Source organism: Chelmon rostratus, chromosome 20 (genome assembly GCF_017976325.1).
Source record: "Chelmon rostratus isolate fCheRos1 chromosome 20, fCheRos1.pri, whole genome shotgun sequence".
NCBI lineage: Eukaryota > Metazoa > Chordata > Actinopteri > Chaetodontiformes > Chaetodontidae > Chelmon > Chelmon rostratus.
In genome coordinates, this window is record NC_055677.1 from 11,569,191 (window position 1) to 11,597,059 (window position 27,869).

At 44.5% G+C, this 27,869-nt stretch overlaps 1 protein-coding gene across 2 annotated transcripts in view; it reads left to right on the forward strand.

The window, feature by feature from the left end:
• Positions 1 to 1,000: 1,000 nt before the first annotated feature.
• The window catches only part of kcnb2b (potassium voltage-gated channel subfamily B member 2b), a 76,096-nt gene continuing 49,227 nt past the window's right edge, over positions 1,001 to 27,869 (forward strand). For both annotated transcript variants that reach the window (XM_041961710.1, XM_041961711.1), the window contains exon 1: positions 1,001 to 1,585. In XM_041961710.1, the coding sequence (XP_041817644.1) occupies positions 1,001 to 1,585 (585 nt within the window). The remainder of the gene's footprint in view (positions 1,586 to 27,869) is intronic.

The following is a 27,869-nucleotide window of genomic DNA, read 5'->3' on the forward strand; positions in this document are numbered from 1 at the left end:
CCTTCACACATCTCCTCATCATTTCCATTCGGATAGTAAAACTGGCTGCTTTGTACCAAATGTTTGGTACAAATAATCAGGCGGTGCCAAATGTGACTAAAAAACTGTTGCATTCAAGAACATCCGCTTATCTCAATCCTGCACTAGGAAGATTCAAGCCCTGTTCCTAATTAAGAATAGAAACCTGCGTCAATTAATCATTAAAGGCTCCAATATTTGCAACTTTTTGTACAATAGCGAGTTCTTATCCATGTGCAAGGCGCATTTTAATCCTTCTCCTGAAAATGCTATACAGTGGCTCTTTTCATGTACAGGGGGTTATGTTAGTCAGAGAATGGGATTGTAATGACAAGTTAAATTTAAGACTCCAGAAATTGCTGTAACACACACCCCTTCTGTCCATATAGCAGGAGCACATAAATGGATTGCAGGCTTCTTTCGGTTAATTTGCCTCCTGACCTGCCACTGAGTCCCATTCCGACCGATGGGCTGCATAGAAAGTGGTGCTCGAGCAGGAGTTCATTGCCTCACTACAGCCATACCAGTGCTGAAGAGGAGTGCAAAGCAAAGCAGCCATATTGACTGTTAAAACAAAATCATTGATTCTGCCTAACACCTTCGTAGAAATGCGATGAAAGGGATCAATAGCGCTGTGCAGCTGTGGCTATTTTTGACTGACAATTTGAAGTAACAGGTGACCCTGTCCTAGTGTCGCTGGCTAAGAGCTGAGTTCTTTTGTGTTTCTTGAATTACAGTTAACACAGTGTAAAAAAAAAAAGATGTACATTTTGTCATACATGCAAATGTTGATGCTTAACTTGATCTGTGATCAATCATTTAATCATCTAACAAACTGTCTCTGTTGTTTTCTCAGCCATGGAGGGACTTCCCTAAAGAGGATCCAACATAATTCAAAACTTTTAGACCTTTTTTTTAAATTTTCCTTTTTTTTTTCTCGTCATCGTCACATCTTCCCCAGTAAGCCTCCTTTTCGATCGCCATGGCTGAGAAGCTTGGACCGCCAGGGCTCAAGCCCACCAACATCCGAACCGCTCCCTCCCTGCCACCCGAGCCCATCGACATTATCCGCACCAAAGCCCGCTCCCGCAGAGTCCGCCTTAACGTCGGGGGCCTGAACCACGAGGTCTTGTGGCGGACCCTGGACCGGCTCCCCAGGACCCGGCTCGGCAAGCTTCGAGACTGCAACACCCACGAGTCCCTGATGGAAATCTGCGACGACTACAGCCTGAACGAAAACGAATACTTCTTCGACCGGCACCCGGGGGCCTTCACCTCCATCCTGAACTTTTACCGCACAGGCAAGTTGCACATGATGGAGGAGATGTGTGCCCTTTCGTTTGGCCAGGAGTTAGACTACTGGGGGATTGACGAGATCTACCTGGAGTCCTGCTGCCAGGCCCGCTACCACCAGAAAAAAGAGCAGATGAATGAGGAGCTGCGGAGGGAGGCAGAGACGATGAGGGAGAGAGAGGGAGAGGGAGAGTTTGATAACACCTGCTGCCCAGACAAGAGGAAGAAGCTGTGGGATCTCCTGGAGAAGCCCAGCTCCTCGGTGGCTGCCAAGGTAGGGAACCGAAACTGGAAGTGCGATCACACCGCCCCCATCGCACATTTCCTGATCACATTTCAAAGCCCGACACTCTGCCTGGATCATAGCACATTACCAGCGCACTTATTAAAGGCCTGCTCCCACCTGTAAAAAATAAGCATGAGATCATCAATTTGAATCTTAAACAAGCGTGTACAGTACTCCCGTCAGGTGTTTTCTTGTTCCATCTGTCTGCTCTCCATCTTTGTAAGTAGCAACAGTTGTTGGGGATGAATTAAATATAGAGAAAGCTGCTGCCTTTGGGTAACAATTTGCATGGATTTAATGGAAAAAAAAAAGACGAGGAGTGGTAGGAGATGTGTGCTGTGCAAGCAAACATCACGGTAAAGTAAAATATATAGTTCTCATGCTGATAAATGAGTAGTGAAATCTCTGCAGGAGCTGCATTTAGACTCCATTTGCTTTGACACACTAATTGGTGAGTGCGTCAGCTTCTAGCCTTGCTTTCTGCGACAGGATAAAGTATGTCAGAGTAGACCAGATCCGTCTTGTGACAGGCCTCCTCTCTCAAGCAAGCCTCTTTTCTGGTACTATTGTTCGCCAGTGCCCCTCGCTGATTGGACGTGCTCCCTGCTGGATCTGTGAGTCAGCGAAATGACAGGACGGTGTCAAAAGTTTGTCGCAGGTGTGTCGCTGAATGCCGCCGCTTCTGGCGCCGTTTACTATATTTACCTTGAGCACATTTATTCGATTTGATTGCGAACTGAGGTAGTCAGTTCTTCTCCCTTCCCACGTACCACATGTTTCGAATACTGCTGCATCAGTCACATGCAGGCTTCATTCCTACGTGATAAATCTTGCAGAAATCAAACGTGTAGCAATATCAAGGCTGTCCCTGCTAAAATGATGACATCTCTTTCAACTCCTCCCCCACCTCCTGCTCATTCCTTCCCCACTCTGACTCAGTCCTCAATTAGGTAGGTCAACCTTGATGAAATCCAATCACTGGTAATTTACCTCTGGTCTCCAGTATCCTGATCTCATCATCGGGCAGTGCAGGGCAGGGCTGGCCGGGATTATATTCCATGTCAGAGGATCATAAACACAGGGTCCTGTGTGTGTGTGTGTGTCTGTGTGTGTGAGACCAAAGCAACCTCATCCCTCCTGTGTGTGAAATGCAGCTCCTGATGTGCCGTACATACTGTGTGGTGCATTGTTGCGGCCTCTCCCCTTGATCCCCTTGAAGCAAACAATATTTCCCTTCGGCTGAGACAGTTTAGAAATCATCCTAGATTCAATTTCGGAGCTCCGGTGCCTTTCAAAAGTTTATAGTGCAGTATTCAGACTTAAAAATGGCAAAAGTATGGTAATGTCACGGAAGACGCAAGGTTCAGCTCCCTTTGTAGGGCTGCTGTTGCCGCTCTCCTCTCTTCCTGCCTATGTTATCCGTGCATGCCTTGTTTTCCTGAATCAACCAGCCATTTGTGATTGACAAGGATTTCCCCCATCAGCTTAACAACTGTATTCAGTTCCTATTGGGAAGCTGAATAACACAAGAATCAATTATTTGGAGGCTGCCGTCTTTTAATTTAAGGCAAACTCAGGTGGCGGCAGCGGGCTAATTTGATACGCTGTGTGACATGTAAAGTGATTTACCTCCTCAGTGTGGTCCCTCATTCTCCAGACACGTCTCTCAGTATTGATGACCTGTTCGCTATCGTGTGGGGGAAGCCTGCAGAGCCTTAAAAGGAAATCCCGCCCTAATTTGAGTTGCATTGACATTCTGCTGAGTGCTTTACGAGGAGAACTTGAACGTGACTCAGCCCTATGATCGTGCTAAGGTTATCCACAGCCGAATATACATTTGGAAATGGACTACCAGGGCTGCTCAACCGTTAGATGGCAGCTCCTCGAGGTCAGGGAAGCCTTTTACGGGGCATGCACTATGCAGTGAGAACCCTTGAAAGCCCTTGACCAAGGAAACGCCATTACTAGGCTGATACGCAGCCATGTGCTTTTATACAAAGCAACCTGAGCTTTTTGTCAAATGCAATCACATTCTCCTGGCATGCACATTTTCTCTCTCCCTCCCCTCTCGCTGTCTTTTCTCTCTCTCCCTTTTTTTCTCTCACACTGCCTTAATCAGATATTAGAGCCCTGTGTGCTGTTTTGTGGCACCTATGGCCCTCTTTGCCCTTAAATAAAGGTTATGCATGAGAGGACTGACCTTTTCAGCGGGGTCAATCAAGCTAGGATTACATTCATTAGCAATAATAGCAGCGCACACTTAGAGAGTACGGGCAAGCCCTTGCAGGACAGAAAAGACGGAAACCAATGTGACGTTGCACCAAGACAAAAAGGTAAAGGAAAGCAGCAGAGTTGTGTTCAGAGGAAGCCACAAGTGAAGGGAGAGAAGTGTCGGAAAAGATAGTGAGGATAGAGGAAAGCCCTCAGAGAGAGAGAGAGAGAGAGAGAGAGTGATGTAAGTGATGCAGTCATGTAAGTTACGCCTCAGGATGCTGAGCTGGATCTTTGCAAACCTTTCCCAATGAATAATGAATGCAATGGTCAAAACAAAGAGGACACGGGCTAATGCAGTGGCTTCTCTGTGTTACTGCGTGACTTTTGGTTGAGTGCCCTGTCGCGTGAGGCGGAGGAGGAGGAGGAGGAGGAGGAGCAGTTGTGTCCATTTCCATCTGGTGCTCGCCTTGTCACAGGTGAGTGCCAAGGGAGAAAAGTGAAAAGTCACAACAGGCTTGCAGGCCCTTGTGCTGTTTATGCACACCTGCAGGAGCACAAGCCCAGAATATCCTTAGTGGAACTTCCGTCCCACGTGTTTCAGAAAACTTTATTGAAACTAGAATTTGGTTGATAATATCTGTTAACGACTTGGATGCCTCTTTCTCAAGGGCTACATCTGTGTTCTGCTTGAATATCTCCACATCTTATAGCCACTGGTAAAAGTCTGTCATGTGTTTGAGTAAATTTCAGTATATAAGATTAGGCTGTTGTCATGTTCAAAAGAAGAATCAGATGGGCTGTTGCCATTGTTTCCTTACTGTAGGCTCTAATTTCTATTAATCCAGTAGAACGTGTCATCCTTGATATTGAGCCAGAAGGATTTGTGCTGCTCTGACCCTCTTTTGTTTACAATGAGTCACGGGTGTTGCTGTGCAGCAAATACACTTAGTGCAAGCTCATATGAGGAAGCCATATCCAAATTGCTAGATTGCTGAAAGGTGTCTGAATTGCAGTGACTTTTGCTTTGATGTTTCTGTGTGTAAATGCATCACTGTTGCCAGTCATCATTCCTGCAAAGACAGATCATGGCGAGCGTAACTTGTAAATATAGTTTGTCACCTGCCCATATTTTTCCACTGGATGTGTCGCCGTGACGGGACATGTGATTAGGTGCCTCTGATGCATCGATTTCTGTGTTCAGATGAGCACAACAATATGCAGAAAGTGTGTAATAAATAGCAGGACCTCACCAACCATTTGCTCCACAACTAGTGATTTAGTGAGAGCTTCAACATTTACATATGAGTCAGGCTGCACTCCTGGAATCATAAATTAATGCCATTAGCTGTTACATGGATGCCCACAGTGCAGCTTTAATATACAGTCTCTATAGTGTAGTTTGCAAGAGCAGCATCTTTTTATTTTGATTTGTGTTCATGCAAAGCTTTTCAGAATATTAACAATGTCATATGAAATATTAAAGCTGTAATACAGCCATCACTCTAAGAGAGAAAACGCTCCCCTGTTTATGCTTCTTCGCTTTGGAGCCCATTCAGTCTGGGCAGCCCTGGAAAATAATGGCAGAGGATTCAGAGCATTTTAAAGAGATCAATGTTTCTACTTGCCAGACATTTGAAGTTGGGTCGTCCCCTCCCCCCCGCCTCCCTCCTCCCTGCATCCACCATGTCTAGCCTTGTGCTTGCTTCTAATGTGGATGTGCACCATCACTCTTTCCTTTATCTAATAATGTAGTCTAGCTAGTGGGGAATGCTAAGCAATGGGCCTGCATGGGCGCAGACTTGTGCTGTTTGGTCCTCCCACGCTCGGGAGCAGCCAAAGTCAGTCCGCCACAGACTCTGTTGGTGATGATGACACAATGTGAGGAAGCTGTAGCATTATAAGATACTGTAACAGACACCTCAAATGTCAATCTTTGGGAATGTCAGTTTTGTCATATTCATCTGCCTTAATGCAGCGCAGCCACAAATGAACAATGCACAGTTTTGTTGGTTGATTTATAGAGTATGATGTATATGTGACGCAGCAGAGGTGGCAGTATGAATAGCTCTAAGTGTGACAGGAGCAAATTCAATTAGCACACAGTTGTGCTGCCTGTTGTTTCAGATCCCTGCAGAAAGCCTCATACTCTCCATCCGTCTGCTTCCAGGCTTTTACAGCAGCGAAGCAAGCATTTGGCCTTTAGTGTGTATTGATAGTGGGTGAGTCAAAGATGAAGGAAGGTGGGGATAAGGAAAGTGAGGGAGAGGCCATTAGTCAGCATTAAGTCAAACGTTCTCCACAGTATGTACCCTTGGTTCAGATCCAAGCAGCAGGTCCACTACTTTGTATTCTCACCTTTCATCTCTGCATGGATTGTGGTCAGACTTCAAGGGGTTAAATCTTTAGGCATTGGCGTGGTATGGAAGAAATGTGCACAACTTGTTGGGCAAATGGATTTTAGCTACTTTTTGCTTATTCTGTGAGAAGCCTGCCCACTGGATGCTGACCTTGATTGCTGAAGTCAGATTTTAGTGATTGTGGGTCCCCAATCATATTCTAATCTTGTTATTTCTGTCATGGCAATGCCTGCAAGAAGCGGGGGGGGGGGGGGGGGGGGGGGGGTTGGGGGGGGGGGTGATTGTAACTGCAACCTGTAGGAGTTTTGTATTGTCCTACACTATTTGGCCTTTAGGAAGTTATCAGAATGTATTACAGGAGAGTTTGTCATTTAGAAAGCGCACACCTTCTCCCCTCCCCTGCAGTCTCCTAGTTACATAAGCCTTCCACCGGGCCTCTAATCAGCACAGCCTAGCATTTAGGCAGCACCACCTAAATCCTCTTTAACCCGCAATCATAATCAGATAAGAGTGAACCTCCTAGATTATAGGTGGCATGAGTTCTTATAGTCCCCTGCATGTCCAGAGGCAGCAGCATTTATCATGTGGATGTTCCAGGACACACTATAACTCAATCCACTGCTGTCTTCTTCTTCTCTGTGAAAGTCACTGGCAACACCAGGATTATCTTAAATTGAAGAGAGTTCTCTAATGATTTGGTTCGGATAAGAAATGGTTCTTATAAAATGTTGTGGAATCTTTATAAAGGCACAGACATGCTAACTAACAAGCAGTACTTTTCCTGATTCCACCCTTTCTCCTTCACTCTGATGTCAGTGTTATATTTTGCTGTAGCCGTTTCATTTGTTGACAGCATTTGCGAGCGTGTCTCCTACTGTTTTCATGAAAAGTGGCTGATTTGTTGTATATGTATACAGTGAATACTCACTAGTTTGCTCTGCTGTTTACGCTCTCTAAACATGAATTTCCACATATGGACAACCAACTGCACGAGTAGCTTCGGCAGTGGATGGAGCACTTTCCACCCTCGTCGGTTGTGTTAGTGCTGCTGAATTTATGGTTTTGTTACCAAGCAGCAAATATCAACTTTCATAACAATCGAGTTGCACCTTTACCAGGATGGGGGTATCAAATGATGAAACTATGTGTTGCAGCTGAATTCTTTGCATTGCACCTGTTTACATTATATCCTATGAGTTTACACTCATGCTACGGTTGCATTTGATTCCTGCTGATAGCGTTGATGTACAGATATGAAAATATATCTGGCAAATAATACACAACGGGAACATTAAACCAGCAATTCATTACACAAAAGCATTTTTTTAAATTGTCAGATTATCTCTCACTGGCCAGCTAGATCTCATTTTGGTTTTACAGCAGAGGTATCCCAGGGTCACACATAAAATGAGGAGGAGGTTAGGACACTGCACCCCTTTATTGATCTCGCTGTAGTGTTGCATCTGTGAGTCTCACCCACAGGGTTGAGAGGGGACATTTGAAGTAAGGCAAAGGAAATTGTATAAGACGAAGCAAGAGAAAGCTATTGATGCCTCTGACCATTAAAATTGATCTGCTGAAATCACACTGCTGTATATTTTTAATTATTTTAAGAATACTTGTTGTGTGTGCAGTTACATACATCCATCCTCTCGTTCTGCTTCGCTTTGCACAAATAACCCACTGCTGCTTTCCATTTTCATGTTTACAAGTGGGAACTTGCACGCAGAGGAATTATAGCCTGGATGCAGCTCAGTGGCAACAGTGTCCCTGCAGAGCCCACAGGCCTTCTTAAGGCTTACTGCACTTGACCATGCACGTAGTGATTCATGAATGAAGATATCGTCAGATGGAACTTACACAGCTAATATACACCATGTTACTCGCACACTTAAAAGAGTAGAGAAGGGAGAGACCAACAGGCAAAACTGGATTCTGGGGAACAAGAAAAACTCACTTTAACACAAGTCTAGTATAAACAACATGGCCAATACAAGCCAAGGCTAATGAGTGGCCAGATGGTGTGAGGAGCCTGATGGCTGAAGTCTCATTTGTAATTCCACTGTCGTCCCTAGAATACACCCTCGCATTTCCTAAGTGAACAAATGTGTTGTGACCAGGGCTGCTACTAAGGATTATTTTCATAATCAATTCATCTCTCGGTTTTTTCAAGTAATCATTTAGCGCATAAGATGTTAATTTCCCAGAGGTGAGATCTTCAAATTGCTTGTTTTTTCCGACCAGTGGGCCGAAACTCAAAGATATTTCATTTATTATGATGCAAAGCAGAATAAAAGTGGCAATTCCTTACATTTGAGAAGCCAGAACTTGTGAATGTTTGGAGATTTTGTCTTGATAAATTGCTTGAACTATGAATGAATCATTATTCCTGTCACAGCAACTCCACATTTAAGTGTTTCTGCTTATCTATCCTCAGCTCAGACTTTTACTTACTCGCAATATCTGCTTTTTTGAACCATATATTGCACACCCGGTGGAGCTGCATTCGTTTGGAGTTTTACTTGTGTCTGTTAATGAATGTAAGCCCACTAGTCACTCTTTTAGCTTAATTTTGGTCTCCTCCAACACCTGCTAAATGCTCCACTATGCTCACCAGCTTCTCACTGGCTTTATCTGGTTGTCATTTGGTGCAGGGCTGCAGCCTAAAACAATGTGATAATCACTCCCTGAATTGAGTGATCCAATACAGTAAAGTCGTGGGCCAGAAAACCAAAACAGCAAGATGCTGTTTAACAGCTAACAGCTCTCTCTCTTGCTTTCTCTGTGGGTTGATCGTTAATAGAAAAATGTTGGCTATCGCCTCTTTAAGCAAACGTTGTCATTTTTCTCCAGCCTACCATTCCTTTGTTGCACACTTTTTATGATGCAAAAAGTCACATAGGATGTAAATTGGCAAAAAGCCTCAGGTCTGAGCGCCATCAGAGCGAGGCATAAATCCCAGTGAAGGCTGGGAGTGGCTGTGGACCAGCAGCGAGAGGCAGCGCTGGCACCGCCAGCTTGAGTGACACTCCGGGTAAGAGGCTAATGTGTTCCTTCCTCCTCCTGACTTCCTCATCGCCTCCCCGTCCTCGTGCTCGCCGCCTCCACCTCTGCCTCCTGTGAGGTTCGCTCACCCTGTCGCTTGCTGTTTCCCTCGTCCCAGAAAAGCATCAGATTTAAGTGGAGATGGAGAGAGGACAGGGGGTAGAAGAGTCATCATTCTGAACGCCATGAACACCAGGTCTCCATTACGTGCTTCACTGAGCCCAAACACACACTATGTACTCACAGTTAGTTTTCCACTTCTCTGCACATACATACAATAGTGCACACATTATGCCCTCGGTAACTACAGCACAAAAAGCGGACTTGCCCGTGTGCAGACACACACACACACGCACACCTTCGAATACTGCTGAGCCAGCTTTCTGTGGGTGCCACAGCACAGTGAGTGCCACGCTGTTGTCTCCCTCACTCCCCATGCCATCTCTCTTTCAATATCCTTCACCTCCTGTTTACCACCCCAGCTGCTTTCATAGCCTCCCTTTACATTTGCTTTTTTATCACCAGCGCCCTACACTCCTGCGTTTCCTCTTATAACGCCGGCTTCCTGCGCCCTTTCATCTCCCCCCTCTGTTTTCCCTTCCCCTCCACATTTCGGCCTTTATTTACTCGCAGGGTGAAAGCTGAATTGTGATCCTGCTCGCCGTTCCATCTTGGAAGCAGTTGATATGAGAGTGCATTGGTATTCATTGCAGCGTTTTCACATTTGGCTCAATATCAGTCATGTTTATGATTCAGTACCACTGGTCAGAGAAGCACTTCCTCAGGTGTCTCCACTTTCTTTGTGCTTCCAGAGCTGCAGCACAGAGCTGCTCTGCTGCTTCGAGATACAAAAACTGAGTGGCTTTACAGGCACCAAATGCACAAACAATCCAGACACCTTGAAAAATGACCCGTAGAGAAGCAGAACCAAGTGATGCACATTGAGGATCCTGACTAACAAAAAGGATATCCTTCAGAGGCAGAGTCCTGGCAGTCTCCCCTGACCAAGAAAAACCCTCCATGGAGCTCTTGAAAGGAAAAAAAAAGGAACGTGTAATCAACCTCATTTTACTTGTTTCCTCAGAAATGCTGTGTTTGCGTAGTTTCCATGGTGACCGTGGTGTGCCATGGTGACTTATTGACACCCAGGGAGCAATTCATCTCTATACAGGCTGTGTGAGAGGCAGAGCAGCTGGTACCTCAGCCCCCACAACCAACCCCAAATGCAAATGCAAGCGTGTGCTGCACCGTTTAGGTCTCACTGACTTAAACCTGCCCTCAGATTGCGTACATTTTCATGCAATTCTTTGATCATTTCCTTTTTTCCCCCTTATGCAGTGTTTTTTTTTTAATTCTACACTAGTGCCATTTTTGCCAAATGCTTTAATAGTTCTCACTGACACCAAACTTACTTCCTATTGTACAGCTGAGTGCTCAAATGAATTCACAGAGACGTATTCAGCACAGCAGCTGCTATGATAAGATGAGTGTAAACTACTGCTCGTTTTAATTGCGAGATGTAAAAATCTGTCCTCCTCTGTTTGAGACTGGAGAGCAGGGAAGAGAGGGAGGAGGCGAGCAAGTCGGGTTTTGCGCTCCTGCGAAAGAAAAGAAGAAGAGCGGTATCTCTGCCTCTCTCGCGACCCGGCTCTCCAGGCCAATCAGGGGGTCTCCGGAGCATCAGCGGCAGAACAGGGACTTGGTTTTGTAGGACAGAAGAGATTAATTAAAAACCTCTGCTCGATGAAGGGGCCTCTGAGGACGTATAAGAGAAAAGAGACAGATAGCGCAGATCAGTGGGAGGTTGAAAAGGGTTGAAGCCACTTGCCTCGTGGATACTGGGTGACGAAGCAGAAGTTATTATGATTGGGCAAACACGTTTCCCTCTCATCGCCACTTCCTCCTCCTCCTCCTCTCTAGTCTTCAGCTTTTCCTGTCCTTTTCTTATTTTAGCTCCTCTGTTGGACCGCCTCCATTTTCATACACTGTCTCCCCCTCTTTCTCGCTCTCTCTCTTCTCTTGTGTCCTGGCGCTGCTGGCGTCACTGTGGGCTGTGCTGCCAGCTGTTTGCTGTCTCCCAGCACCCCAGAAAGTGACAGAAGAAATTATTATATCTCCTGCTCCGTGTTGTGTGTGTGCGGGCCTCCCGCGTCTTCAGCCGAGCCACAGGAGTTCCTCAGTGCCGCCCACAGTTACTCTGCCTTGCCTCAAATGCTTTAATGCACCTTAAATCTTCAGTTTTCCTATATCTGACATTCACTCTGCAAACAGTTCATCTTAAATACTGTATTCTCATATTCAGATATAAAAGTTTAAGCACAATATTTAACAATTCATGCCCCTGGCAGGAGATATTTCTGCTTGTTTCAAGAGTTTCTTCACTTGAGTCTTCCTGAGATATGTGCCAGTGTTTCTGTTTTTTTTTATTTAGCTCTAAGAATTGCAATGGTAGTCTGTTGGTCAGTCCTTTGTGCTTTGGTCCAGATGGAAATCTCTCAGCAAAAGCCCACATCCAGAATATCCAGAGGATGAAAAGTAGTAACTTTGGTGATTCCCTGACATTTTATGCAGCATTTTAACTTTAGTTTTGAATAAATGTCTGCAAAACAAATGGCATTTACATCACCTTTCAATGCACTTTGCACTAACTGCTAATTACCAAATGTTAGAATGCTAAGATGATGAAAATGGAAACTTACCTACATACAACATACCTGCTTAACATCAGCATATTAGTGTGTTCAGCATGAGCATGTTAGCATTAGCATTCAGGCTCACCAGCATGGCTGCAGACTCTTAGTCTTGTTAAGACACCAAATAAAATTGAACTTCACTTAAGTATTAAAAAAACATTTATTTTTTAGATTTTTGATTAAAGAGAGGGTAAACATATTTTACACTTATTTAAAAAGATTTTAAAAAAGCTTTGATTGAATCACTAAATGCAGTGTAGTTCCTCTTGGCAGCAGGGTCCCTACCAGTCACTGAAACCTCTCTGTAGTCCAAAGGTCAAAGCTTTAATCCCCCGAACAGCCAGTGCATTAAGTATCAGACAAAAAACTAATGACTTTTTTTGCTCTATTCATCCCACTCTTCCCATGCCATTCAGCTTTCAACCAAGCCATTCATAAAATCAGTAAATCAGTCAAACACATCACCAAATGTGCCCTCAACTGGAAATGTCCATCTGTGTGTTCAGTCAGCCGAGGTGACAAGAGGCATTGATACAGCCCTTTAGCTCACTAGTGTGATCGTAGTCAGCTTACTGCCGCTGGAGGGAAAGAAAAGGTTGACCCGAGGGCGCACAGGGACGAAGACACACACCATGTGATCCATGTCAATGTCAGGAAGCCAAGCAGCGGGCCAAAGGATCAGCGTCTGAGACACCTAAAAGGTCACGCCGCCTTCTGGTTTCCTCTGGTGCAATGTGCTGATGTGGGTCTGCTCCCCTGGCCGTCGTCTAACATTAGGAATAAATGTGTGAGTGTGTGTGGTCAGACATATCGCTGCGCAAATTTTCTTTGTGGTTTTATGTGATACTGCTAAAGAGCGATCTGTCCTCCATCACTGCAGGATCAGGGAAGATCTTGGTCTGTTGGGTGTTGACATTTGGTTGAAGCCTTGCCAATCAATAGGATGGCTCTCAGGTATTGACCGTTGTGCTGAAAAGCCCACCTGTCTCTTTGTATTTCAGAGTACAGGGCTGTGTAGACCACCAGGCCGAGCACACTATGGCTGCACCGGTGCTTTTACGCGCTTGCATGTGTCTGATATTTGCTGTTTCACCCTCTCAGCTCCAGCAGATATGACGCGTTTATGTCTGGATTCTTATATTTATTTCTCTGACCTGGGTGCTACTTTTACAGCAGCTCAGCTCTTTTTCTTCATGCCTGTTTGTGATTCACCTTCATTGACTCACTGTTAAGTTGACTCTCTTTATAACCTTTTGTGATTACCCACATCTCTTGTGTGAAATATACTTCTTCGCCTCCTCTTCTCTGCCCTTCGTCTTACCCTGGTGTCCTCCGGTCATTCACCTTTACTCCCAAATCACTTGTTCCCTCTTAAGCCTCATCTCTTCCTTATTTCCAGACACTCTTCCATGCAAAACTAATAAACATTTATGGGACTTCTCCACTTATTTGTATTTAATTTGCAAGGCATGCTGGCATATGAACCAGCCAAACCCACTAGAAGTCTCCACTGCCCTCAGACTCACCGGTGCTGGCCACTGTTTCTGGCACTAGCCCAACTAAAGATTTTTAAAGTATACTTGTTTTGCAATAAATCCCCTTTAAGTAGGGTGACAGTATCTAAAGGCCACCTAGCACTCTCAGGCATCCTGTTCCAAGGTATTGAATAAGGTGACTGAAAGCGAATAACAATACTAATGTTGATGGATCACTGTTGATACAAGGCAAAGTAGCAGCTGCCTTTGTCACGTTTCCAGTGTTGCTATTCTCGCCTTTTTTTGAGCTGTCGCTTTCCCGCACTAGTCTTGCTCTATCTGGATCACACTAATGCTCCTTTAAAACTGTATTAATGTTGCCATAAAAGTCATCTTATGCCACAAATAGACGCCATAAAGCTTAGTATTAAAACTGCTTTACACTTAGAGGGAGATGTAAAGGAAAGCTCACTTCTAAAAATACCAACAAGGCGGGCCTGACCCGCCACATCACAACGCACTGAGTAGACAACAATGTGTAATCATGCGGAGAATAAAATCTGAAAATCTCGATTTTCTCCTCACTTGGTGGTTGCAGGGAGTATCGGGAGAGATTAGGTGGTCTCATTTAAACATATAGCCGCATTGTGAATGGGTAGCGTTAATGCGGATTATAATGTGAAGCATTAAATCGGCTAAGGCAGTGATTCATCCACCCTTGGATGCATGATTCATCTCCTCTGTTATTACTTCAATATGTATTTATTCCCTTTCTTCACATGTCACAGCTGATGAAGCCCTGGCCTTTAATCTTCGTTGAATTCAGTCGGGACAATGTGGAATTTTATAATTTTATAAAGTGACCCGCTTCCAGGGTGACCTTTTCGCCTTGTATGTATGGCTATGTATGTCTCAGAAGGCGTATTAATTTCATTTAGTCTCAAGCACACGAGAATACATGCACAGATACATTTGTATGCACTGCCACTATTCAAACAGATGCAGATGAAAAACAAAAAAGACACCACGGTGTCAGTTTCATTTCCAGTCCGTCAACAACAATTTCATCCACTTGAGGGATCACTTTGCCTCTCAGGCAGCGGAAGAAGCACACGTATTCATCAGAATATCAGCATTTTATTTAACTCTAAAACATTTATTTATATGTTGGTTTTCTCTCTTTCCCCTGCTTGAGATTCACCCCTTCACTTTGCTCTTATATCTGCGAGTTTACCACCACGTTCACAGGTTTACACAGCTGATGGGTCTCCTTGGAGTTGGAGGAATGTGTCTGGAGAAACAGCACACACTTTGGCAGCGGAAAGCTGTGACAGAGGAATGCTGTTTATGCGTAATAGTTTAAAAGTTCGATAAATATTAATTTAAAAATGTTTACCGTTTCGGCCTGTTTAAGAGGGCCGGCGATTTAATCACGGCCGTGTAATTTGTCTTGCCGAACGCAAGAAAATTCCACAAATTGCTCTTTCCTAATTGAAAGCCCAAGTCTGTCTCCCTGCTTGGATTAACTCTGGTGTCAAGAGGTATAAATCCAGCCTCCTGCCTGTCTGACGGACAGGCAGGCACGCCCCCAACCTGATGTGCCGCTATCCTAATCCTCTCTGACGACACGACCGACTCGGAGGACAGAAACCAACCGCCCTGTTATATTGTGTCAACTGCGACGCCCTGCCTGCCTGTCATCGCAGCAATCACATGCTCATGATGACGGCAAACCAATTACCATCGCTGGTATATATCAGATTAAGACTAAACAGGGCCAAAGGCGGGCTCATTAAAACGTTAGTCTGTTCAGCTTGTCTGATGGAGGCCAAGCAGAGGCTTAATGGGGGAGGGTTAGAGTTGTTGAGGGACACTGTGGATTGCCGGGGTGCACAGCCTAATCTGGAGCGATTGGCTTCTCTGTGTCCAAGCTAAGCAAAAATCAGAATGGGGGGTGGGGGGACAGGTGGACGTTAGGTTTAAGTTTCTTAAAGCTGCTCTAATCAATATTTTTGTCTTAACGAAGGGTCAGATAAAAGGTGTTGCGTGTAGTGACAAACCCACAGACTTTCATCACCCAACTCTGCAGTTTCCTTGATTTTTATGGCACATTTTAGCATCTTTCAGCTCATTGTTTTGGTTTTTATGGCTCACAACTATTTGTTTTCTGGTTCACAAAATTCTCTTTATGCTACTTAGCCTGAACCAAACAGCAGAGAGAGAAAGTTAGCGAGTAGCTGGTGAACATAGTGGAGAATTTAGTGGTAGTGGTGTAACAGTACACTGGAGTCATGGTGCAGTTCATGCCCCTGTTAAGTCACGGAGTCAAGAAGAAATAAAACTTCTGCCTTAGGAGGAGTGTTTCAGTTAGTTCCACCTTGGTTGTTTTAATAATCACAAAGACATGTATGTGTTGCACAACAGTGGGGCATTGCCGACACACGCTCCTCCATGCACGTGTGCATTTCTGCCTGTTTTCAGGTGGGCCTGCAGAAACAGACGGCGCATAGGAGTCTTCCCATTGGTTCCCATTGGGCCCTGCGCTGAAAGATGCAGTGTACACAGCCTGCAGATTACATTAGTGCACACTGCATACATGTGTGTACGGTGCGTGTGTACGTGTGCGTGACTCTGTAGGAGTGCAAATGCAGCACACTGTAGCCAACCATGTAGAACATTGCATGGACAGCATCATGCAAAGCACGTTGCAGTTTGAGTGCTCTGCAGCAAGCTCTGGAGCTCCATTCACAAGAATACATGAGGTGCCATCTCAACAGCGAATGTCGAACAAATGCGCCTTTAGGTCCTCGTCCATTAGATTAAACATGAGCTCCGTTTTGCTGAGACAGTTTTTGTCTATGAACTTGAAGAATATGATAATGAAATCTCTAGTCCTATCAGCCGTAGATTTCTGCTCTGTGCTCTGACAAAGCACTCATTTGTATCCGGTACCACCAGCGAAGGAGGAAATAGTAAGGGAGATGTACTCTGATATGAATTATTGATAGCCAGGGCATTTACTTGAATTGCAACAAAGTGCTCGCAGAAAGAAACAGGGACTTTTGGCTAAAGAAAATGAAATATAGAGCAAGGACTGGGAAACACCATAGGCAGAGAGAGAGAGAGAGAGAGAGGTGAGCTCCAGTTTATCAGAGTAACAGACTGCAGCAGTTGGAGGGATAAAAGCACATTATGAAGAAGTGCAGTAGACACAGCTTCACAGGGATGGAGCTTTGGTTGAGGTTGTGACTCTGTGACCATAACAGGGATGTGGCTCCTCTCCACAAGATTCTCACTGAACGCTTCAGGGCTCGTCTCCTCTCTTCTCCTGCTCGCAACTGCAGCCAACTTGCAGAGTGTTTGTTGCTAGGCCACTTAGAAGACTGAACATGGGAGAAAAACACACTGCTGAGGTACAATCAATAGTCCCTAAATAATTTCCTAACTCTATTTATTTGATGTTGGTTCGATCCAGGAGTTTCATCAATATTGCTGTCAAATGAAATAATGTTGTATTTGACAACGTTCGGCGTCTCTCCCTCTCTTGGCCACTCCAGATTGAGGTAAATGTTTAATGGCCATGTGTGTTCAGCCTGTGCCTTGAAGTGTACCACTCTTTGCAAAGCACATGTCCCACTCTTCATTTATACAGTAGCACCACAGAAAGCCTGTGCATGTGTGGATGTACAGTAAACTCCCATCTCGCGTGTCTCCCCTTCTTTCAACTCTCTTTCACCTGCCTTCTGATCTCTCCTATTTTGCAGTTCAAAGCTTAGGTTGTGCCTCATATCTCTGTTTATATATATGAGACATATTTGCATTTTGCTGACTAGGCTGAAAGTATAACAGGGCATAATGTGGAGTAGTACAAACAGAGCAAAGTCAAGGTGTCAGGTTCAGTTTGGGACACTTGAGCTGTCTGCACGTCAGGGAATATGTAATCAGGAATGTGGGGCGGTGATCCTCTGTACCTGCACCCAGTCCATAACTTTATTAATGCCATAAAACACCAGAATTCTTTAGATCCCATTTTAATTCATGTAATTTATTCTTCATCTCTTTCCAACCTGCTACTTTATCTGTTTTTCTCTTCTTTTTCTTCCCTTGATGCCAATCCCTTTTTCTGGCCTCTATTTGCTTCCACCCACACTCCCACCCACAATCCTCTGCTCCTCTATCCAGCAGAGAAAACTGCCCTGCATTTTCCTTCTCCCCTGTGGAGGACACTGCATGTAACCTCTATCATCCCAAATAGTACGCGTTTAGCGTTTGTACTTAGAGCGAGTTAATATTTCATGCCATTCAAACTGTCCGTTTGTCTAAATTCAGAAAAATGTGTTGTTCTTTTTCAAAAAGGTGGCCCTGGTTGTGTGTGTGCTTCCTCTATCCCCGTGTGCACTCTGAATGACAAGTCCACAGGCCCGTGCGGCACGAGTGCAAGTCATCACACCACCTAATCTGACGCCACCGCCTAAGACAATTTAGGCAAATTAGCAAGTGAGCCGTGCGTGCGCCGATACTAATCTGGCATAAACATAGAGTGGGCTATTTAAAGTTCAGTTTCCACTGCGACAAGTCAAATTTAGCACGGCTACAGAAGTGTGTGGATATCACTTTATCATCCTGATAACTTAATCCCTTCTTTGTGTAGTCATGCAAGAGGCAGAGATGGAGGGGATGAAGTTGGAGGTTGGATGGGTGTGAGTGTGTATTAATAAGCTCATGGAAGTCTGGCTGGAGCAGAGCAAAAGGAAAGTACTGCATACCTCTGGAGATGAAGGTGATGGAGAGGGAGTGATCGTGATGGGCTTTGATAGCGATTGAAGGCAACTTGTGTTTATGCTTCTGGTTAAAACCGAGAATTAAAAAAAAAAAAAAAAACATCCAGAGAGAATGTGAAACTCGTCTGGGGTTAAAGTTGAAGCAGCTTCAAAGGAGGCAGCGGGAGTGCTCGCCTCAGATAGTGGGGTGTTTAAACACAGCACACTCCCACACAAATGCTTCCAAGAAACTGAACGAGCCAGTGAAAGTGATGTTTACTTTATTCCAAAATACACTCTCAGGCTACTGGGATATGCCTATGAGGTTGTGTCTAAGTGTGAGCGTGGTGTATACATTTCTCCAAGCAATATCACTACTCACAGTGCCGCTGATTAGAATTAATCAAGGCTGCAGTTTTCATTCGACTGCAATAAAATTATGCTCATATCCCTATGCAGGGCGGTGTCATTAGCGTATTCAGTGCAGGACAGGATAGGTGAGGTGGTGCGAAGGTGGGATATGGGAAAAGCCGATGAAGCGCATCACAGGAAACAAAATGCAAACGTGGGCATGTAAGATATGAAGCAGGAGAGGCGTAGAGAAAGATGAGAGGCAGTAGCAGGAAGTGAAAGAGGGAGATGAGAGAAAGAAACAAGAGATGGTGGGATGGAGGGCGGGGGGACTAATGTGTCCTTCATGGGGTGAGGCTGGACAGAAATGGCTCGGCGTGGAGCTAAATTGACTCCATTACAGGAGCAGTGCACCGGAAAGCATCAGTGACATCACCCACCCCTCCCAGACAGGCAGTTACAACCCTCAGAGGGAATGATGGGAGCAGCCTATCTGCAGGATGCAGGAACCGCCGCGGTTCAGGCGCGTTTACCGCTGCTTTGCATGTTTTAACATGCAAAACAGCAACAACACGTAAGATTTAAGAAAACAGTGTATGATGTTTTCATGCATGCTTGAGAGCAAAGAGATACAACTAATGCAACAAACGTCTTTGGTGTCACGGAAGAGTGAACCCACATTTTCACTTGTCTCATGCTTGTTAGGTTCATGCAAATGCAGATTTCTGACTGTTGAAATGCATGCTGTATTTGTGATTTAAAATACAATGTGTGTTGTATATGAGCTTAGCTTCCATGTACGTGCATGTGTGCAGTCCAAGTTTAAATGGGTCTGTAACATATCTACTGGGGTTTTTAATAATCCAAACTCATTCATTAACTTTTTTGGAGTTTGAGGGCCACAACTAACAATTATTTTCATTGTTAATACATCTGCTGATTATTGTTTTGGTTCAGCTATTCATGCCTGGGTTTGTAAAGTGTCAGAAAGCAGTGACAATACCCATCATGCTCTCCTGCAGCTTAAACTGACAGATTCAAACAGCTTGTTTTGTGCAGCCAACAGTCCAAAACCTCAAAAAAAGAAAAAAAAAACACCAAGAACTGTAATTTGACAACCTGAATATACCGGGTATTTAGCACTTTTGCTTGAAAAGTGACTTAAACAGTTTTTTTTCACCATGAAAGGACTTTTTGGTTTTAGGGGAATGTGATGTTTTTTTTCTAATGTAATGCAGCGAAACAGCAGAAAATAGATGATTTTGCATAAATTTGCCTATTAAATATAATATGTATCAATACTGGAAAAAACATTCTTACTGACTTTGTGAAATGAATTAAACTCTGTGAGATAGATGTTAGATGTCATCATGTCACCTTGTCGCCCATGTGGACTCACATCCGGGATGGAGCCTGCTGAATCTGCCTGTGTGTTAGCCCGCGCTTCACAGAAAACAGGTGCAGTTTGCGCGCAACGGACTCAACCATCAACACCTACACTAAAAGCAGAGCGACTGAATACGAAATGCAGTTAAAATTCTGTGCTAAATCCTACCTGCCAGCCAGGATCAACAGCAACACGCTGGAATCCATGCCGGCTCTGCTCCAGTGTCGGATTGCTCATGCACCGGATTAAGAGAAGGTCATGCTACCACAAGTATTTGAATCACGTGCCATTGTGTCATGGTGTTTTGTGCATTTGTTCTCTAATGCACTATATGTTTATGTTCATTAAATAAGCCTCATTATTGATACACTGACAGATTGAGTGGTTCAAATTAATCTCTCGTGTCCCAACTCGCCTCTTAATTTGGATCAATACAGTTTCTACGGCGACATCAATTTATGTAGCTTCACATTTTTACAGTGTGCCATTCATTTTTGATACTTGATGCTTCTAACTGTGTTCCAACTGTTGACTCACACCAACGGGGGCTTCCTCTGAGTTCAGACCCCTCAGTGTTATTTATAGAGGCAGAAAAGACAAGGAAGAAGATGTAACCAAGACAACAGTGGATACTTTCACACTTCACACTGGATTGGGCTGAATGGAAAAGAAAGCATACAATTATGTCTCTTCCCTTACTGCGTTACAGCTGCCTGATTATAGAGACAGAGCTTGCACAAGCTGGTGAATACATCCAAACAGAAGCGACTGTGGAACAGGGTCTGCAGCATGTAAACACCTCTCACACAATAACAACTCGTAAAAATAATTCCACCAGTGTTTCTCCCACTCTCAAAACAGCTCGTGAATCAAGTTTGTGACAAACTTATACGAAGCAGCGTCGCCACCGGCCTGCCCTCCCCGTCGTCCAAAACAATCAACCCTGAGCCGTCTCTTGGCTTTGCATTAGGGATGCATTCAGGTAATGAACAATGAACGAGAGCAGAAAAATATGGTATGCACCAGCGAGCGACTGATTAGGGAAGGTTAGTGGAGTAATTATGCAGCTGTATGGAGTAGTTAATTAAAAAGGAGCACTTGGCAGATCAAGCGTGTTAGACACAGAGAGCACAAGATGGAGGCGCCTCGCCACGGACCTGGCCAGGACAGTGGGAATTGTGCAGCTGCGCTCTCTCTGGCCGCTGGCCCAGGCCTCGGTTTGTGCCCACGGCCTCGCCTCCATTTCCGCGATCAATCCCGGGCCCTTCCACGAAGCCGGAGCACCTGCTGTCCATTCTTACTGGACTGATTTCCATCCTGTCTTTTTTGAATCTCCTATGAAAAGTAAGCTGGGGGAAGACAAAGGAGGAAGACCCGCTCATTGTTAATGCAACAGAACCACGTTGTCTACTCGTCTCATCTCTCGGGCCCTTTCCATTATTGATGGCTTTTTCCAGAGGAATTGCACGGCTACTGATTTCAGCCAGCTGGTCTTGATCCATGAGTGACAGTCATAGATCATAGGTCGCCTTTTGAGGGAAAGCTTTGCACAAAACGTCCATCATATCATTCATAGCAGAAGGCAGTGCATGTCCTGAATATCATATATCAAATTTAATCCGGCTGACAGTGAAATACTCCTCTGAATCTTTTGTTCCTGTATGACATTCGAAACCTCTTGATAGACCCTAATCCTCATGTTTGTCTCACTGTCATCTCTCGCGTTGGTGAGAGCAGCAACCATAGAGATTATGATATGGGCTCATGCTTGCTGCGGTGAGTCATAATTAGTGCATCAGAAGCATACAGCGGGACATTGTGGTCTTTACAATTCACTTAACCCCTATTATCTGCACTGGTTTGATCTGCCCCTCCTTTACTCTCATTAGCAGGGTAATTATCAAACAGAGCCCCAGGACACAGAAGTGGAGCACAACATTTGGTGGAGCAGTATAGCTCCGTTATCATACCTCTATTAATTAGACACATCCTCACTTGTTAACTGCTCTGGTGTCCTCTCAGGAAGTCGGAAACATCACACACCTGCATAGCTTTGTCTCTGTTGCTGTGCTAGCTGTGCCCCTGCATCTCCTCATTTGCTAATAACACAGTGACCCTGCTGCAAGAGTGATTCCTGCGGCCCCTATCATCATAGGGCGGCACTCCATCACCACAATTAAAGCTTTATGTTTCAGGTCAGCAGGTCTCCCGCTCCAGAGGAGGTGAAATGAAAGACGCTGCATGTTAAAGGGGGCTCAGGGGAAAGCGGGCATTGAGGGAGAAATGGAGGGAGGGCTGGTGTGCATTGAAAGGGTAGGGGGATTATCTGTCCTTGCATTTATGCTAATAAATAAGTTTCCTACTGCACAGTATTGCCAGAGACAGAGAGGGGAGGGGGTTATATTCCATCAGTGGAAAAAGAAAAGGAGCTGGCTGATGAAGGGGAAATGGAAAAGAGAGACGTAACTGCTTAGAAGAAAGAAAGTGACGGAGGGAAGAAAGGAGAAGGAGTTTCAATGAAAGGCAAAGGGAAGGACAGAGGTTTTTTGAAGTAAGGTTGGTTTGGCTCAGGTGAAAGTCCCACCTTTATTGTTCGGGTGTACTTTGCCCAGATCTGAAACGGGCTGACTCGGACAGCTCTTTGGAGTCCTCTGAGGCTTATTTCCTTATCAAAGAGCGCTACCTCTTAGAAACAGTGACTGTGCAGCTGTCTTACTGTCTGCCCTGTCAATGTATTTAAATGAATCCAGCCTTTATGCAAGCTAGTCAGGAGAACAGGGCAGGCGTTTCATCCGTTTCCAATTTTGACTTAGCAGCGGAGGACCGCCTGATTTGTTGATATGCCTGGCTGTGAAACTTTTTAGTTTGTCTTTGTTTGCATTCAGAATATTCACTTGCATAGCTAAACACCCTTTTAAAGGTGTAATTGTTTATATGTTCATGAACCCAAATCTAGTTTTTGATGCCATTCATGGTCATCAATTTTCAGTAATAGGCATTAAATGAATCACTGTCTATATAGTAACTTTCATTATTCGTGGTGGGGTCCGCCATTCCTATGCTGAATTCATATGCACAAGGGAAACCACTCATGCTTTAAATCTAGGGCTGCTTTTACTGTGTAATTTTATCTCATTAACGCCGGTCTCACTGTTTACTGTTCACTCGCTGCAGCCGTATCAGAGCTGTATTAAGTTCGTGTTAATGTAAACTGAGCATTTCCTGCTGCTATTAGTTTGCAGTGAAAGCATTTAACACTTGCGATGCATTTGTCACCGTGGATGTCTGACAGCAATCATTCAACAGAAATGTGTCTTACACACAGGACAACATGCATTTTCTGCATTTCATTTTTTGATCAGTTTTTAACCCTGCAGCAAGTTTTAAATGCAGCAGAGAGCAATGAAGAGTAGCCACAGTGAGCTGTCAGAGGAAGAAATGCACAGCTCTAACTTGTCAGCAAGGTAACCAGCTCCTTTGGTCACCTGCTCCTGTGTGGCTACATATTAGTGCCGTGTGCAGCCTGAAATCACATCGTGGTTCCTCGTGGCCAATTATTTTTGACTGACGCCTTTGACTCGCATGAGTTTGTTTGGCTTCACTGTAAACAGATACACTAGTTGCTCTTCTGTTGTAGCTGCAGTCCCACCGTTCTGGGACTGCACTCACTGTTACCACTGGTAACCGAGGACGTTGCCAAACGAATCAGGACTGAAATCTTTAGGATTATAAATGTGAGGTGTGAATTTTATAACAAGCTGATTATGAAAAGCTAATTATAGAATTGCATTTTTTTTTAATGGCTTGTTTTTGTTTGGGCAGCCATTCATAGTTTAAAGCAGAAATATAAGAAGAAGAAAAATGAACACACCTGTTTGGTCTAAATATATTCAGTTGGAGGTTAAGTGTATTCTAAGGTGGAAACAGACAAGGCTGTCCCTGTGGGCGCTCTGTCCCAGGCTTTATTTTTATGTCTCGACAGCAGTACTGACTTTACTGCGCTCTACCTGTCCTATGAATGTGGCAGACTCCCCCTCATCCTTCTGTGATCCCGCCCACACAACAGCAAGCCGACATGGCCGTCGGCAAAGTTGGCTTTTCCGCATCTATAAGAGAATGCACAAACATGCACAAAGAGAAGCAGCCAGAGAGAGAAAGGAGAGCGAGACCCTGTGGAGAAATGAACGACGTGAACCATAACCTGCGAGATTAATAAAGGAGGGAGACAAAAGGAAGAAAGAACGAAGGGAAGAGAAGAGAACTTGAGCGTTTGAACAGATATGCAGGAGAAAAGAGAGGGAAAGGAAAGGACGGAGAGATGAGATGATAGAATACAGTAGAGACAGCTGAGTCACTTGGCTTCTGTCTGAATAATCAGATATTGTTATTCATGTGGAGCAAGCTGCTCCACACTGCCACGGGCCATGTGCAAAAGCTGAATGACTGCAAAGAAAGCGAATGACAAGCTAATGGACTTCTGTGGGAGTGTGTGGAAGCACTGCGAGGGAAGCTATGTGGATGTGCACACTGTTTACTTGGTGACATTTGCAGCATCGTCGTGGCTCATTATTGGGCTGTTTTTCTTTCTTTTTGTTTTAATTTTGCATGAGGATCAGTGAGCCTGTCCAAATTTTAGAGGAGAGACAATGGGAGCCAAAAGGGAGCAATGTGTTTTCTGCTATATGCTACCTGGCCGGGATGATTAACCTGTTTTCAGTGAAATGGTGTTGTGAGGAGGTTTGAAAAGCAATCGCTCTTAGATTTTTTCCATCTCTTGTATTTACTTCACGGAGAACAATTACTATATATTACATGACCTGACCAAAGCTGGAGCACACACACACACACACACACACACACGGACCTACACAGAGATCAACACACATAAACACCCACATCGTCATGTAGATAGACATTAAAGCTCCACTGTGCTCCACTGAGAATCAGGATAAATTTAAACAGATCATATAACTGTACTCTATGCATAAACGCACATGCCCCGATTAGCATTGGCCTTTCTCTTTTATGTTCATACACCAAGGTGAGCGGACACACACATATACCCCCTCACCTCTTCAAACCTCATAATATCTTGACATTTCATCCGAAACCCGCAGGCTGGGCAAAACCCAGAGCTGTGAACTGTGTGTGAAGCTACACTTACATCTCTCACTTTCTCATCCAATACAAAGTCCAATCTGTACACTGCCCCCCGCCGCACACACAAACACACACCTCTGGTGTAAGCCCATGTAACGTACCACTCCAAACACACCGAGTGCACCCTCCTCATGTTTTAACCAAACAATGAGACGTATTGTAGCCTCCTCTTCAAGTCACACAATGCAGCAGAGCATCAATTATGAACAAATGCAGGGGTTTGATGTGGTGCTGAACAGCTGGATATGATACGTGCAGAGGAGAGTTGGCCAATTTGTTATTCTTTGTGTAGTGCGAGTGAATGCCCCCCCCCTCTCCCAGTCTACTCTGAATTTCTTGATTCACCGCATGCAGGTAGAGGAAGGCCATGTCAAATATTAGAACTTGTCTGTCTCACACTACACCACACCTGTCAACACCGGAACCTGAAAATAAGGAAATATTCCAGTGCTTTGCCTTGGGCTGTCCCACCATCCCCACCCACTGTCCATACACCCCTTACAAGGGTGCAGACTGAACCCTAAAATCACCACAAGGCAACAAGTTGCTAAAATGTCAGTGCAACAAGGATTGGAGTCAACTAGCGGCTCCACTATATACAAAACATATAAGAAAACAAACCAAACCACATACAGTTAATTCTGATTGAACATGAAACATTTGGTGGATTAATATCAAACAAAATGGTGCAATATATCTCAGTATACACACTACATCCCATCAGGGACAGTCTTGGTGCTAACTCTATTGCACATGTTGCCCCGTGCAGCGCTACACAATGGAAATAACCATTTTTGGTACCATGCCCACACACATTAAATGTTCTCCAGCATGAACTATAACCAAATATATCTCTCAGGAGTCACTCAGCCCATGTGTACGGAAGCTTCTCCACTTCCTGCTTTGCTCTTTATGTACTGCTCAATTTGGGGGCAGCCGAAAGAGGAGAGTGTCATCTAGTGGTTTATTGATCATTGGATTAGGCTACAGTAAGAACACACACCATGTACAATACAGTAAATAAGACAATTTAGCAGGAGGAGCATTTCTCATTAGCAGGAGTTTTTCTTTTCTGCTCTTTTGCCATAAGCTGCACCAGACCAGTCTCACCACTGAGCTCAGAGAGACCCAATTAATATCAACCCTGCATCCAAATCCTGTTAAGACAACAAACAAGCCAACAAATTGTCAAAGTAAGTGAGCGTTACTGGGATAATAATGCACTTCAAAGTGAGTAAGTAAGTAATGCATTACTGTGTCTCTGTTCATAGGAAACACTAGAGTGGTGGCTTGACCTCAGATGATAATCAGGCTAAATTGCAGAAAAATATATTTTCAAATAATGGATCTGATTGGATCAGAAAACAATTCCACATTTAACTTTGAGGGTGAGGTTGATCTAATGTGTAAGTTTTCAGCTGGCTGATCTTTACATCCTATAATGTCTTGTTGGCTTTTAGACCTGCAGTATTTCAAAGCAATCCTCACTTCGGTGTGGATTTTTTCTTTTTTCTTTTCTTTTTTTTTTGTTTGCTTCTTGCCCACGGGCATAACATCATTAATACTGAGATCCATTGTGTATCTCCTGAGACCTCCCTCAACTCAGTGAATTGCAGTGATATGAACTACAACCTGTCTCTTCGCTGTAATAGTTTTACGTCGCAGCCCCCTCTGGAAACGCCAGGTGCACGTGATGTGTGATTTGTTATCATCATTACGTTCAACAATTTACATGTGTTTGGGGAGCAAGCGCAGCCGGCAGTGAAGGCTGAAAATTGCGAGAGAGAGACAGAACTGGCAAATGAGTTCATATAAATTCTGTCACACATGTGAGGCAGTTGTCTAATCTATTAAGAAACGCCCGTGTGGCATAAGGGTCGTGCAGACTCGAAGTAGGCTTGTATTAATTTGATATCCGGCTGCGGAGGAAGGGTGGGGGAACAGTTACAGTGTGAGGGCCGTTGTAGCCCATATTTTACTCCTCACAGAAACCATTATTCTGTTTCATTTGTCACATGAGGCGTGCAGGACAGCCCAGTGATTAATGAGGGCTTTACGTCGGTGTGCACATCTCCTCCCGCCCCGCCCCACCTTACATTCCCATCTTCAGTTCATCCCTCTCATCTCTCCCGTTCCTCTGTGCTTGTTCTGTTTGACAGAAACAGCAGAGCATTTGGTGAATGATGTGTCTTTCCCTCTTTTTGGATGACACATATTTTGTGATTGATAGGGATCAGGAGTGGGTGTGAGCAGACGTCTGTCAGTCACCTTGTAGATAGATAGATAGATAGATGGGTTCAGAGCTGATATATTGTGAATGATGTACAGATTGGCAAATAACTTATCTGCTATGCACCCCTTTGGACTTCAGTGTAATTTATCAGTGTAATTTGACATTTTGGGAACACCGTGGTGCCCAAGGTTTGGCAAAATTCAAATGCAATATATTACAGTTGTCAAGTGGATCAGGGCTGAAAGTCCGTCCTCCAATTTTACTTTGTAGGATGATGAATTTAGTCAGTTTCCCTTCTTTGAAACTCCTTCGACTTTGTTGTTTCTGCCTCTGCCGACCCTGTGACCTCACATCTCCAGGGGGATGAGAGGATGGGTGACAGTAATTAGACCCCCCCCCCCCCTCTTGAGGTTGGGGTGACATTAGCCATGGTCTAATTTAACGGGAGCTGATTATATGACACACTGACGCACCTGAAGGGTTTCATTGCCGGATTAAAGGACGTGAGCTGAATTGGTGGGATCTGCCCATGGCCTGGTTCTAATGAAAGCGTCGACTTGCTCTTCTGTGGTAAACACCCGTAAACAGTTTTCCGAG